This window comes from Eschrichtius robustus, chromosome 13 (assembly GCF_028021215.1).
Source record: "Eschrichtius robustus isolate mEscRob2 chromosome 13, mEscRob2.pri, whole genome shotgun sequence".
Lineage (NCBI taxonomy): Eukaryota > Metazoa > Chordata > Mammalia > Artiodactyla > Eschrichtiidae > Eschrichtius > Eschrichtius robustus.
Genome location: NC_090836.1, coordinates 32,456,806 through 32,472,917, shown reverse-complemented (window position 1 = coordinate 32,472,917; position 16,112 = coordinate 32,456,806). Strand labels below are relative to the sequence as shown.

The 16,112-nt window shown below is 33.9% G+C and overlaps 1 protein-coding gene across 1 annotated transcript in view; it reads right to left on the bottom strand.

The window, feature by feature from the left end:
• Positions 1 to 13,285, bottom strand: part of REDIC1 (regulator of DNA class I crossover intermediates 1) — a 69,454-nt gene extending 56,169 nt beyond the window's left edge. The window contains 4 exon segments of the mRNA XM_068561817.1: positions 3,842 to 3,890; positions 4,299 to 4,431; positions 8,663 to 8,801; positions 13,253 to 13,285. Coding sequence (XP_068417918.1) covers positions 3,842 to 3,890; positions 4,299 to 4,431; positions 8,663 to 8,768 — 288 coding nt within the window. The 5' untranslated portion in view covers positions 8,769 to 8,801; positions 13,253 to 13,285.
• Positions 13,286 to 16,112: the final 2,827 nt, after the last annotated feature.

Sequence of the window (16,112 nt, the reverse complement as noted above, 5' to 3'; positions counted from 1 at the left end):
TTAGCAATTCAAAGGAAAAAAAGGGTAATAATATAGCCTTAGACCTTAATATTTCAAGCTTTAATCACAATCTGTGCATTTTCTAATTGATTAAAATTTTATTTGCTAAAAGTAGTTCTAAGAGGGAAGTGTATAGTGATACAAGCTTACTTCAGAAAACAAGAAAAACCTCAAACAACCTAACCTTACACCTGAAGCAACTACAGAGCGAAGAACAAACAAAACCCAAAGTTAGTAGAAGGAAAAAAAATCATAAAGATCAGAGCAGAAATAAATGGGATAGAGACCAAGAAAACAATAGAAAAGATCAATGGAATTAAAAGTTGGTCCTTTGAAAAGCTAAACAAAATTGATAAACCTTTAGCCAGACTCATAAAGAAAAAGGGGAGAGCGCCCAAAGCAATAAAATGAGCAATGAAAAAGAAGTTACAACCAACACCACAGAAATACAAAGGACCATAAGAGACTGCTACAAACAACTATATGCCAAGAAAATGGACAACCTAGAAGGAATGTACAAATTCTTAGACAGACACAGTCTCCCAAGACTGAACCAAGAAGAAATAGAAAATATGACAGACCAATCATAAGTACTGAAATTTAATCTGTGATTTAAAAACTCCCAACAAACAAAAGTCCAGGACCAGATGACTTAACAGGAGAATTTTGCCAAATATTTAGAGAAGAGTTAACATCTACCCTTCTGAAACCATTCCAAAAAATTGCAGAGAAAGGAACACTTCGAACTCATTCTATGAGGCCACCATCACCCTGATACAGAAACCAGACAAAGATACCTCCAAAAAAGAAAATTACAGGCCAATATCACTGATGAACTTGGATACAAAAATCCTCAACAAAATATTGGCAAATCGAATCCAACAACACATTAAAAGGATCATACACTATGATCAAGCGGGATTTATACCAGGGATGCAAGGATTTTTCAATATCCACAAATTAATCAGCGTGATACACCACATTAACAAACTGAAGAATAAAAACCATATGATCATCTTAACAAATACAGAAAAAGCTTTTGATAAAATTCAACATCCCTTTATGATAAAAACTCTCCAAAAAGTGGTCATAGAGGGAACATACCTCAACATAATAATGGCCATATATGACAAACCCACAGATAACATCATACTCAACAGTGAAAAGCTGAAAGCATTTCCTCTAAGATCAGGAACAAGACAAGAATGTCCACTCTTGTGGACACAGTTTCTGTCTTTTTTTAAAGTTCCAAACATAAGCTATATCATATGATATTTATTCAACACAGTTTTAGAAGTCCTAGCCATGGCAATCATAGAAGAAAAAGAAATAAAAGGAATCCAAACTGGAAAACAGGAAGTAAAACTGTCACTGCACATGACATGACAATATACATAGAAAATTCTAAAGATGCTACCAGAAAACTACTAGAGCTCATCAGTGAATTTGGTAAAGCTGCAGGATACAAAATTAATACATAGAAATCGGTTCCATTTCTATATGCTAACAATGAAAGATCAGAAAGAGAAATTAAGGAAACAATCCCATTTACCATCGCATCACAAAGATTAAAATATCTAGGAATAAACCGACCTAAGGAGGCAAAAGACCTGTACTCTGAAAACTATAAGACACTGATGAAAGAAACTGAAGGTGACACAAACAGTTGGGAAGATACACCGTGTTCCTGGATTGGAAGAATTAATGTTGTTAAAATGACTGCACTGTCCAAGGTAATCTACAGATTCAATGTCATCCCTACCAAATTACCAATGGAATTTTTCACAGAATTAGAACAAAATTTTTAAAAATTTGTATGGAAACACAAAAGACCCCAAATTGCCAAAGCAATCTTGAGAAAGAAAAACAGAGCTGGAGTAATCAGACTCCCTGACTTCAGACTACAAAGCTACAGTAATCAAAACATATGGTACTGGCACAAAAACAGACATACAGATCAATGGAACAGGATAGAAAGCCCAGGCACCTATGGCTAATTAATCTATGACAAAGGGAGAAAAGACAGTCTCTTCAATAAGTCGTGCTGGGGAACCTGGATAGCTACATGTAAAAGAATGAAATTAGAACATTCTCTAATACAATGTAAAAAATAAACTCAAAATGGATTAAAGACCTAAATGTAAGATTGGATACTATAAAACTCCTAGAGGAAAACATAGGCAGAACACTCTTTGACATAAATCACAGTGATATCTTTTTGGATCCATCTCTTGGAATAATGGAAATAAAAACAAAAATAAACAAATGGGATCTAATTAAACTTAAACGCTTTTGCAGCAAAGGAAACCATAAAAAAATCAAAAGACAACCTACAGAATGGGAGAAAATATTTGCAAGTGATGCGACTGACAAGGGATTAATTTCCAAAATATACAAACAGCTCATACAGCTCAATAGCAAAAAAACAAATAACCTATCAAAAACTGCGTAGTAGATCTAAATAGACATTTCTCCAAAGAAGACATACAGGTAGACAAAAGACACATGAAAAGATGCTCAACATTGCTAATTATTTGAGAAATGAAAATCAAAACTACAATGAGGCATCACCCCAACACTGGTCAGAATGGCCATTAAAAAGTCTACAAACAATAAATGCTGGAGAGGGTGTGGAGAAAAGGGAACCCTCCTACACACTGTTGGTGGGAATGTAAATTGGTACAGCCACTTTGGAGAACAGTATGAAGGTTCCTTAAAAACTAAAAATAGAGCTACCATATGATCCTGCAATCCTACTCCTGGGCATATATCTGGGGAAAACCATAATTCGAAAAGCTACATGCACCCAAACGTTCTTTGCAGCACTATTTACAATAGCTAAGATGTGGAAGCAACCTAAACGTCTACCAATAGATGAATGGATAAAGAAGATGTGGTTTATAGTTACAATGGAATATTACTCAGCCATAAAAAAGAATGAAATAATGTCTTTTGCAGCAACATGGATAGACCTAGAGATTACCAGACTAAGTGAAGTCAGACAGAGAGAGACAAATATCATAAGATATAGCTTATATGTGGAATTAAAAAAAAAAAGATACAAATGAACTTATCTACAAAACAGAAATAGGCCCACAGACATAGAAAAGAAACTTACAGTTACCAAAGTGGAAAGGGAGGGGGGGATAAATTAAGAAGTTGGAATTAATGTATAAACACTAGTATATACAGAATGGATAATAAACAAGTCCTACTGTATAGCACAGAAAAATACACTCAATATTTTGTAATAACCTATGAGGGAAAAGAATCTGAAAGAGAATATATATATATACACATATATACATATATATATATAACTGAATCACTGTGCTGTACACCTGAAACTAACATGACATGCAAATCAACTATACTTCAATTTAAAAAAATAAAAATGTTTGAATTAAAAATAATTTATTTGCTAAAAAATAATCATTTGCCATACTTTAAAAAATAATCTTAGGAACAATGTGAATATTGAAAATCACAATTTGATGTAAAATAAAACAATCTGATCACTATGTTTGAAGAGATGAATTGCTCGATGATCACATGAACCCAAAGTAGGAATCTCCAAATGAATTATCCTTTGCAGTTTGTCAGTAACAAGCAGAATCAAATGTTATGCACACGTAGGCCTAGTCTACCTTACCAGAACTCCAAATTGTTTCTCATAAGCAATCAGTTAAAATATTCTTAAGGTATAGGTTCCTTACATTAAAAACTTTTAAAAGAATAATTTTAAGGACTATAATTTTCTCCAGTATTTCAAAAATTTATATCATTTAGTGGCATGTCACAATTGTCAAAATAATTAATAAAATTTAAAAAAAAACCTCACCTGAACTGGATCAAATTCTTCCTTGCTGCTTAGTCTTTGAGAGTATATACTAACAAAAATAAAATTTTAAGGTTAAAAATATAGCTGGCAATAAAATTGACCATCTTTTTATATCTACTTAAAATTCATACGGTTCTACACAAATACTTGAAAACATATGGAATTCTAAGTAACTCTCTTCATTCCAGGGTCACAATATTACTGAGTTTTCTAAAAATTATATTATTACAAGAGAGACATTTTTATGATAAAGAAAGTGAAATTGTGAACAAAAAACTTAGCGTGGACATTTGGTCATTTGATAAAGGTCTTAATAGTTTAATAATATTATAACAGCCGAACAAATAAAAACTGAAGCTTAGAAGGATAAATCCTTTGTACATTTTCCAATGAATAAAAGAGTGTTGATAGTAATCCATTTAAATACCTAATAATATATAACTTAGCTAAAACCTACTTGTTTTCTACATCATCAATGCAGAGGTTAGACGGTACACAGTGAGGCGACATTGGAAGTTCTATATCATGCTTTCTTAGAGGCATTTTTATGTCTCTATTCATATTCACGTGGATTGGTTTTCTCACAGTTTCTATAATGAAAAAAATTACAATTACAATTTATAAAAAATTATAAGAATAATAAAATCTTTTAAAAGCATTGTTTGATATACTATGTTCATTAAATAAATGTACATTTTAGAAATTTACTGAAACCACCTATATTCTATTGATATATATGCTAGAAGTCATTACAATACTAACTATCATAGTAAGTCAAATCATCTCTTTTTCTTCATCATCTTATATATTCCTCCTGAAAGGGGCTCTACTTATTCACTTCTATTTTTTTCTTCCTCCAAGACTTCCCTGACCCCCAGACTATATCAGATGTTGTCTGATACATTCCCATAGCGCTATATAAGTCCTCTATTATAGCACTTACCATAGTTTGTAGTACTTGATTAACTCTATTTCTCTCACTAGATTTTTAAACTTTGTAGAGCAGAATCCTTGTCTCTCTTTATAGAAGAAGTCTCTATTTTGTCTGTTCAGTACTTTTGACAACTCTTCTGTGAAATGCTTTTACACATGCACCAACTATGTAGTTCTAGTGGAGACTTTCTATGTTATAAAACCCTGCCTTTCTGGAAAAAATAATGGGTACCCATCTGACCCAAGAAGAATTAATAATTGTTCCCTCTGGTTATAAGTAATTGTTCCATGGCAGCGTGGATGGGACGGGAGCCTGGGGGAGAATGGATATATGTATATGTAGGTTTGAGTCGCTTTGCTGTACACCTGAAACTATCACAACATTGTTAATTGGCTATACTCCAGTATAAAATAAAAAGTTAAAAAAATAAGTAATTGTTCCAGTGCTGGGCCCTGGCACCAGTAGGGCAAGGCAACATCCCTCTAGTGGAATTTTTTAAAGTTCAGAACCAGAGAAACAAACCTCAGTATTTCCCTGGTAGCAAAACTGGGAGAAATGAGCAATATTAGTTTTTTAAGGTAACGTTTTAAGCCTCAATGATGAAGACAGTCTGAGAGAATGAAGCTAATATCTGAAGTGAGAAAGAATCTTGGCTGTATTCAAGTCCCTGATTTAAGCAGTCTCTGAGGCCCAGCTGCACCACAGCCCTTCCTTTTAGTTAAGTGGCTTGGTCCATTCAAGGCTGCTGTAACAGAATACCATAGTCTGGGTGGATTATAAACAACAGAAATTTATTTCTCAGTCTGGAGGCTGCGAAGTTCAAGATCAAGGCACTGGCAGATGTGGTGTCTGGTGAGGGCCTGCTTCCTGTTTCACAGACAGCCATCTTCTCACTGTGCCTTCAGATGGTAGAAAGGGAGAGAGAGCTCTCTGGGGTCTCTTTAATAAGGGTACAATGCTATCTATGAGGGCTCCATCCTCATGACATTATCACCTCCTAAATGTCCCTCCTGAACCATCACATTAGGTATTAAGATTTCAACATATGAGTTTGGGGGGGGGGGGACACAAACATTCAGTTCATAACATTAAATAAGTATATATTTTTAAATGTCTGTTGTTTGCAGCCGTGAGTCCTCACTAATAAAGTCTTGCTTTTGTAGGAGAGTAAAAATATCTCTATCCTCTACCTTTCTAAACTCCCAGCTGGGGCCCCTGTAACAAAACAGGGATTAACAAGAGGAAAGCATACAAACTTATTTAATATAGGTTTTACATAGAAAACTTCAAAAGAAAATGAAGACCCAAAGAAGTGTTTAAACCTGAGCATTTGAATGCTAGGTTTGATGAACAATGGAAAGTCATGAAGAATGTGACTGGACAAAAAAAGGGTATGAGCAAAGTGTAGTAAACTGGGGGAAACAGCAGTCCTGTTCATTTAGATTCCTCTCAGTGCCCCTCTGTCTTGGAGATAAAGATGCTCCTTTCCTCCAGGTATAGGGTACCTCTCACATGAGAATCCTTCCTGCACGTGCTGCTTCTCAAATTCCTTCAGCTTAAAATATTCAAAATGCCAAGGTGCCATATTTTGGGGTATCGTGTCCCGACCTTGTCACTTTCTATTCTATTCCCAGCATCCAACACAATACTTATGGTACGTATTCAGTAAACATATGTTGAATGCATAAGTGAAAAGAAAGTAAGGGAGAAAGAAAATACATAAAGATAAATTCATCATCGGACAGCACATGCAAGAGAACAAAACTGGAACCTTATCTTACACCATACACAAATATCAACTCAAAATGGATTAAAGCCTTAATTATAAGACCCGAGGGACTTCTCTGGTGTTCCAGTGGTTAAGACTCCGCACTCCCAATGCAGGGGGCAAGGGTTCGATCCCTGGTCTGGGAACTAAGATCCTGCATGCCACACAGTGTGGCCAAAAAAAAAAAAAGTAAAAATTATAAGACTCGAAACCATAAACCTCCTAGAAGAAAACATAAAGGGTAAGCTCCTTGACATCCATCTTGGCAATGATTTTTTGGATTTGACACCAAAACAAAAGCAACTAAAGCAAATATAAACAAGTGAGACCACATTAAACTAAAAAGCTACTGCACAGCAAAAGAAACCATCAACAAAATGAAAAGGCAACCTATGGAATGGGAGAAAATATTTGCAAATCATGTATCTAATAAGGGGTTAATATCCACCATCTATAAAGAACTCACATAACTCATTAGCAAAAAAATACACAATCTAATTTAAAAATGGGCAGAGGACCTGAATAGACATTTTTCCAAAGAAGACATACAAATGGCCAACAGGTGCTCAACATCACTAATCATCAGGGAAATGCAAATCAAAACCACAATAAGACATCTTCTCATACCTGTCAGAAGGACTATTACCAAAAAGAGAAGAGATAACAAGTGTTAACAAGAATGTGGAGAAAAGGGAACCCTTGTGCACTGTTGGTGGGAATATAAATTGGTGCGGCCACTATGGAGAACAGAATGGAGGTTCCTCAAAAAATTAAAAGTAGAACTACCACATAATTCAGCAATCCCCCTTCCAGGATATATAGCCAAATGAAATGAAAAAAGGATCTCGAAGACATATCTGCACTCCCATGTTCACTGAAGCATTATTCATAATAGCCAAGATATAGAAACAACCTAAATGTCTGTCAATGGATGAATGGATAAAGAAGATGTGGTATATACATAAAATAAAATATTCTTCAACCCTGAGAAAGAAGAAAATCCTGCCATTTGTGACAACATGAATGGACCTTGAAGACATTATGCTAAGTGAAATAAGCCAGACAGAGAAAGACAACTATGGCATGGTATCACTTACATGTAGAATCTTAAAAAAAAAATGTCAAACTCATAGAAACACAGAGTAGAAAAGTGGTTTCCAGGGGCTGGGGATTGGAGAGTAGGGGAAATAGGGAGAGGTTGGTAAAAGGGCACAAACTTTGAGCTGTATGATGATTAAGGTCTGAATATCTAGTGTAAAATGTGGTGACTATAGTTGATAACACTGTATTATATGTGAAGAAAATAAAAGGTAAATTCAACAAACAGATTTACAACAAAAGCTTTTATTCACAAAGTCCATGAATAACGTATTTACTTTTACTACAGTAGAAGTTTTTTACTTGTGTAAACTGCCATCTGTGGAGGGAGAAACAAAAACGGCAGAGAAAGGAAAAGAGGGGATACTAAACAGTATGATCAATTTCTATCCATCATTTATGAACTCTCTTACTTCTTTAAGCTCTCATTTTAGCATTTATTTTAAAAATTAAATATCAGACACAAGTTCCCTTCAGAGAGGAAAAAAATACTCTGATTAAACTTTTTATTTACTTAAAGAATCAAAGTGCATGCCAAAAGGAACTTTATTTTGAATTATTAGACTACCATAGTTAATACCCCAGGAATGCCTAAGAAATTATTCATATTGCGAGATAGGAAACTGATCATTGAGACAAAAATCCTTTCAGCTCTTCCTTTCAAACAAATTCTCTAAATAGTATAAGATAGTAAATACATTTATTTCCTGCTCTTTAGCTAAACTTTGATAACTATCTGCCTAGACAGAATAATGTAATAACTGAAACAGCTGCACTGTAATAAGTCTAACTATACCTTATAAAATTAATTTTATATAACACTTAACCTAAAAATAAAAGTAAATGGATTAAACAACAGATTTTAAGCAAAAATTAACAAATCTTATTTAACCAGGCAACCAAGTTTTAAAATTAGTTTACTTTCCACATCCTTTGAGTTCTAATATTACACTTATTAGAGAACTAAATCTTATAATCACATCAGAATCAAAACAAAATGGTATTAGAAAAACTTACTTACCAGGTGTTTTCTTCTGGCAAGATATCTGATTTACCATATACAGGTTAAGGAGGTCTAAACTGACAGTAGAATTTTTGACAGGGGATGAAACTCCCAGTAATTCCATTTTTGATTTTAACCTTTTCTTTTCAAAATATTCCTAAAGTAATTATAAATAAAAAGTTATTGCAGCAACTATATGGTTTCAGGCAGAATCAAAAATAATAAAAAGCAATAATACAATCAAATAATTGACTTGATATTTTTATATTCTTGTGACACACACTTTATATGTTTACAAATTAAAATCAATCATGATAACTTGCAGTTTGCCTAAAGAGTCTAAATTTCACAGCCTCTTATCTTTCTTTTGTTAAATGTAATACTTTTAAAACAGAACTTTATAAAGCCATTCACAGGTATCAAAAATTATCTGAAGGTAGAAAGTTTTTAAAAATCTGATAAAACAAATCTGACAGGCTAAAAATTTGTTTTTCTACAAAGTGTGCTATTCTATAGATATAAAAATCCTTAAAGATATTCTCAGCTGGGTGCCATTAAAAGTCAACTGAGATGAGAAGGGGCGGGGGGAAAGCAGCTATGTGAGAAATAATCTGCAGCCAAAGGCAATTTAATTCCCTTTGTTATACCTCCATGACTACATTTTTTTTTAAACCAGACTTGTACATAATTATCTTTTTTCATCCAGCATTTATTTTCTTCTTGGTTGTTTGAACTTAATTATTCTTCCTTATCTTCATTCTTTTCTTTCAGATTATATCCTTAATTTACCAAGTTCAAAGGCATTTATTTGTTTAAAATTTATTTATTGAGCAACTACTATGTACTAACACTATAACAAATTGTGAAAACATCTTCTCTTAAATTAATAATTCATAATACACTGCCATAAACGTTATTATAAATGTGAGATATCAAAAATGAGGAAGGTCCAAGATGGCAAAAAAACTAAAGAGGAAGTATCGCTTTTCCAAGAAATTAAAGCTCTTTCACATTAACCTTTCAGAATACCATTAATTATAATAGACTTTTATACTGTAGACTTAGACTTAAGATTGTAAAAATCTTGTAAGAATTGTAAGAAACTTACCAGTTCTCAAGCAACAAAGTAAATGTCATGTTGTTATGCAAAATTAACAATAGATAAACATATCTGTTTATAATTTGTTTCAGTGATTTGCAATCCCAAATTGGACTTAAATGTCTTAGAAAAGATCACACTATGGTTCAGCAATGAAATGACAGTACCTTCAGGATGTAAATATTTTTTCCCCTTGAAAAAACTGACTATGGATCTTATAATTGATAATATTTTAGAATTAAGATGTTATTTCTTAAGGCAGTATACTTTGTGATGAATAAGACTATGGTGAGAGAGACAATGACACAAATAATTACAACACAATGTGATAGGAGATATTATAGGATCTACCCCAACAGGGTAGTCAACCTATGGATAGGTGGTGGGAGGTCAGGCAGAGAAGGAGAGGGAAGGTTTCTTATGAAATTATTTCTAAGGTAGATGGATGAGTCAAGAGTAAGCCAGAGTATAGAAATATAAGGTTCTAGGAATAACGAAGAACAGTACAATGACTATCTACAAAGCAAGTAAGTCTTTATTTCAGGGGACACTGTGCTGAAGAGAATGGATCCTCATACTCTAGATATCGTGATAACCTCTAATCTTTGTGTTCCCAGAAAGAACAAAGGTATGTGACTAACTGATTTACCTGACAAGGTTAGGCTCAATTTTTCTATCAAGTTTCATTTGGTAGAGACAAATAGAAAATAATTAGAAGATAGTTAGAAAACCTCAGGAAATAATCAATTTTTAACTTGATAATAGCCATTTAAAAGAAGCAGCTAGAGAGACAGGAATAGAATCTGGACAATGTGTTGAAGAAAGCAAGGTAAGAGCTTGTTTCGAGATAAATGGGGTGTGCAGTTCTCCAAATGGAGACTGTCCACTTTATGAAGTGTTGAATGGTTTGTTTATATCTCACACACCTACAAAAAGAAAAGATGGAGGTAATGGCAAACTGCAGGAGATAATGACATACTAAAGTAGGTTGGACTGAAAAACATCCTTGGAATTGAACAACATGAAGTTCAGTTTCAGCATTAGCAAGAGCTGTATAGTGGAGTGTACTGAGAAGCGAATGGGAGATAAGAGGGGTGGGCCATAGCAGAAAAGGGAAAGGATCCAGAGAGAGCTTTTACTTGTTTCAACAGGAGAGAATTGAGTATGTATGATATCGATGCAAAACCTCCAGTTGACCCAGAATGGTTGAAGATACAAGAAAGGGGTGAAGTAATTGATGCAGTGAGGTCCCTGAGAAAGCAGAAGTAAATGGAATCCAGATCACAGATAGAGAGACCTTGACAAAAGGAAACTACTTCCTTAGTTACAGGAAGGAAAGAGAAGATGGCTGAAGATATAAGATGATTTATAGAACTGGTGATAGAAATTTCAGATAATTCTCATCTGATAGTTTCTATCTCCTTTGAAATATGAGACAAGGTCATCTAATGAGTATGAAGGGATAAAGAACAGGGTTGGGGAAGAGAAGCTTGAGGAGACAAAGGAAGGTATGAAATTTTCAAAGAATAAGAAAGTGACATGACTAGAGATCAACACTTTGGGAAAGGGCCGTGAGTCTTTTTCTTTCTTATAAATATTCAAAAGAATGATCCAAATAGATTTAGATTAGTTTTTGAAAAATAGTCTGGGTACAGATTACATTCATAGATTATTTAGTTATTGAGTGCCTATGTTACACACAATTCTAGGCACAGGAGATACAGAATGAATAAAAGTGATAAGATCCCTTTTTTATGAATATATGTTAATAGGGGGTGGGGGAAGAGAGCAGACTCAAGAAATATATAAGAAAATACCAGACTTTGAAAAGAGTGATGAATAAGAGAGAGTACTGAAGAGAGAGTAACTGGAGGGTGGGGAGCTATTTAGATGTAGTGATCAGAGAAAGCCAGTCTAAGAGATACTTTAGCTGAGACCCAAGATTGACAAGCCAGACATAAAACTATCTCAAGGGAGAATATTCCAGAGAAAGGGAAGAAGAGTGGCAGAAGGAAGCTCAGTGTGGTTGAAATACAATGAACAATAGGGCGAGTAGTAAAAAATAAGGTCAGAGAAGCAGGCTGGATGCAGAATCTTCAGGTCCTTTTAGATATGTTTAAATCAGATTTATTCTAAAAGCAATGAAAAATAATTGAGGCTTTTAAGCAGGGAAATGATAAATTCTGGTTTGTGCTTTAAAAAGAATCATACTAACTGCTGTGTGAAGAATAGAATACAAAAGAGTAAAAGAAAAAGCAAAAAAATTTTTTGATAAATTCAATGACATTATAAGTAAGAACTTTCCTTCAAAGATATCATTAAGAAAGTAAAAATAAAAGCTACGGAGTACACATATAACTGACAAAGAATTCCTAAATGTATAAAGACACAATAAGAAAAAGACAAAGAACCCAAAGAAAAAAAATTTTAAATACTTGGAAAAGCACCTCATGAAACAGAAAACCTGGAGACACAAGAGGGAAGAGATATGGGGATATATGTATATGTATAGCTGATTCACTTTGTTATAAAACAGAAACTAATACACCATTGTAAAGAAATTAGACTCCAATAAAGATGTTAAAAAAAACCCCAAAAAACAGAAAACCTGAATGAAAAGATAGGCAGCTTCATTAGTAATCAAGAAAATACAAGTTAAACTTACAATAAGGTATCATTTCACTGAGTTAACAAATATCCTGCTTACATCATAATCACTCCCTTGCTTTTCTTTAAATTTTACCACCTTTGAACATATTTTTACTGTTTTGGAACTTTTTGTAAATGGAATCTCACTGCTTGTATTCTTCTGTGAGTTGCTTCGCTTGCTCAACGTTCTGTTTTTGAGATTCATCTACATTAATTACATTCTGATGATACATTTCATGGCTATACCATTACCTGGGTAGGCCACAATTTGCTTAACCATTCTACTGCTCCTGAATGTTTGGGTGCTCCCTTTTCTCTCCCCTGTACCCTGTCCTTCTTCTTCCTCTCTTTCTCCTTCTCTCTTTCTTTTTTTTTTTGTTTGCTACTTAACAACAACGATTCAAACAAGCATGTACATAAAGTACACTTGTGGAAGTTTCTCTGGGATATATACTGCTCAGTTGCAAGGCATATACATGCTCAACTTTACTATGTAATACAATCAATGTAATAATTAAAAAAAAAACACTAAAAAAGGTAGGAAATAGGTTATAAGGTCATTATAGTACTCTGGGCAATAAATGATAACGATGTGGATCAGGGGGCTAACAGTACAGTTAGTGAGAAGTGATCAGACTTGGGATATATTGGAACTAGATGACAACAAGAATCATCATGATCCTTAACTCTCTGCCTGAGCAAAATGGGTAGCTAATTAAGCTATCTACAAGAAGGAAGAAGACTAAAGAAAGATGGTCTTCCAGTTTCACTCAGGTGAATTTATTAACCTTGGAAAACTGCTCCAAAAGATCACTGTTCTCATAAGGCTATGAGACACAATAAAAATATATTTTCTTTACCTTTTGCTTTCTCCTTTCCTGCTTGATCAGAACTCTGGTCCTGAAAAGGGAATCATGATAAAACATATAATGATTAAAGAAATAGTCTCTAAAATAATTGCCATTTTAGCTGAATTGAAGACTTGGAATTAAAATCTAAAAGTGTAGTGACAACTGTGAAAATGTTCTTAAATTATTTGTAAAGTATATATACTGCTTCACAAAATTTTCCCAGATAGAAAATACAAGAACTAATAAAAAAGACTCTAGACCTATGATGAATAATTAAGCATAAAATAAACCTGTTATAAAAAACAAGATAAGTAGAGAAATAAATGCACTGGAAAGAATATATCACTGAAACATTCTCATCTGATAGCAATATTCTTGGTCAACACTGCTATTTTCTTTGCCTTTCTTTGTATTTCAATATTCTACTGAAATCAACATGGAATAGAGAGAAGATCAAAATCTATATAGGATCTAAGGAAATGTTAAGTTTATTATTAGAGCAACTTCAATTACCTTAATATATCAGCTATGTGTACCTGAAACATTACAAATTCTTTAAAAAACAGGTATTCATTATGGATGTGCTTCAAACCACATAATCTTTGTGCCAAAAACTGCACTGAAACCCAATGGTAATGCGGTATTTAACAGTTATAAAATATTTGCTCTATTAATAATAGCAGAACGCTATAAAACATTGATAATATAGTCAGATCTACACAATATATCTTTTGGATATACATGAAACTATGCTCTCAAATTCAGGATTTGTGCAAGAATTATAAGTAAAATAACAAAATGTATTTTAGCTATATGAGATTATGTAATAATAACATGAAAATAAAATTGCTAATAATGAGTACCATAAATCTTGTACCATTCTAGATACTCCAGAATCTTTACATGTATAAACTCATTTAATCTTCATAGCAACTCTATAAGGTAAGTTCTATTTTTATCCCCATTTTACTGATGAAGAAACTAAGACACAGAGAAGTTAAGTAATTTGCCCAAGGTCATACTGCTAATAAGTGGTAGAACCAGGATTCAAATCCAAGAAATCTAGCTTTAAAATTTTTAACCAGTGCCTTTTACTGCCTGCCAAGTATACCAACTGTGAATATACAAAGCTGTTCATTTTTCCAAATGCTTTTCATAAACTACATGAATGACGGTTACTGAATATCCTCAGACTCTGACACTTTATTTTTTTTAATAAATTTATTTATTTTTGGCTGTGTTGGGTCTTCGTTGCCGTGTGCAGGCTCTCCTCTATTTGCAGTGAGCGGGGGCTACTCTGCGTTGTGGTGCGCAGGTTTCTCATTGCGGTGGCTTTCCTTGCTGCGGAGCATGGGCTCTAGGGTGGGTGGGCTTCAGTAGTTGTGGCACACGGGCTCAGTAGTTGTTGCTCACGGGCTCTAGAGCACAGGCTCAGTAGTTGTGGCGTATGGGCTTAGCTACTCTGTTGCATGTGGGATCTTCCTGCACCAGGGATCATACCCGTGTCCCCTGCATTGGCAGGTGGATTCTTAACCACTGCACCACCAGGGAAGTCCTCTGCCACTTACTGAACTTGTTCTTTAACGTATTTCCCAATAGTATGTCTTAAATTGACTATTTTGAGGTCACTGAACAATAAATCCAATCTATTCTGCTCCATGCAGCATAAGTGTACTGTTGGCATTCAAACTTTACAAAAGAAAAAGGAAACAAATTACACTTCATTAACTCATTAAAAGCTAAGGCTAGAGAGGACCTTTGGGATTAGTTTATTCTCCATCATTGCAAAACTTAAAAAACTTTGGCACAGAGAGAAAAGTGACTTTCCAAAGTCAGAAATGTAAGAAGTGATAGAAGCTGCAATAACACTAAACAATCCAGATTATAAAGAGAAAAAAGAAATATCAATTGTATAAGCAGTTCCCACATTATAAAGATCAACAGAATTAGGGATAAGTCAAAGTTTAAATACAGTCTTAATATATGCATAAATCAACTGAACTTATTCCAGGCTGATTTTCCATTATCCAGGACATTATCTTATGACTTTCACCAAATTCTATGTACTACATAATCCCTGTTCCTATTTGCCTAAGAAAAAATTAATTAGGAATTCAAGACCAATTGCTAGATCAGCTTACTAATTACTAAACCACACTGATAGTAAAAAAGGATCCTGATGTATAAGTCAAAGGTAATTTCTTAAACAGAACTTTTTAGACTATTATTAAGGCACCCAATGCTAGTAAACAGTAAGTACTCTATGTCTAAATGTTTTACTGGATATAGTCACTTTCAATTACCTATATTAAAGAAGAATATTGCATCAGTTAGTATTCTTAGTTAAAAGAAATGAAAGCATCTTTGGTTAATTTAAACAGAAAATAAATTAAAAGGAAATTGGATAAAACTACAATGAGATATCATCTCACACCGGTCAGAATGGCCATCATCAAAAAATCTACAAACAATAAGTGCTGGAGAGTGTGTGGAGAAAAGGGAATCCTGTTGCATTGTTGGTGGAAATGTAAATTGATACAGCCACTATAGAGAACAGTATGGAGGTTCCTTAAAAAACTAAAAATAGAACTACCATACGACCCAGCAATCCTGCTACTGGGCATATACCCTGAGAAAACAATTATTCAAAAAGAGTCATGTACCACAATGTTCATTGCAGCTCTATTTACAATAACCAGGACAGGGAAGCACCCTAAGTGTCCATCGACAGATGAATGGATAAAGAAGATGTGGTACATATATACAATGGAATATTACTCAGCCATAAAAAGGAACGAAATTGAGTCATTTGTTGAGAAGTGGATGGATCTAGAGACTGTCATACAGAGTGAAGTAAGTCAGAAAGAGA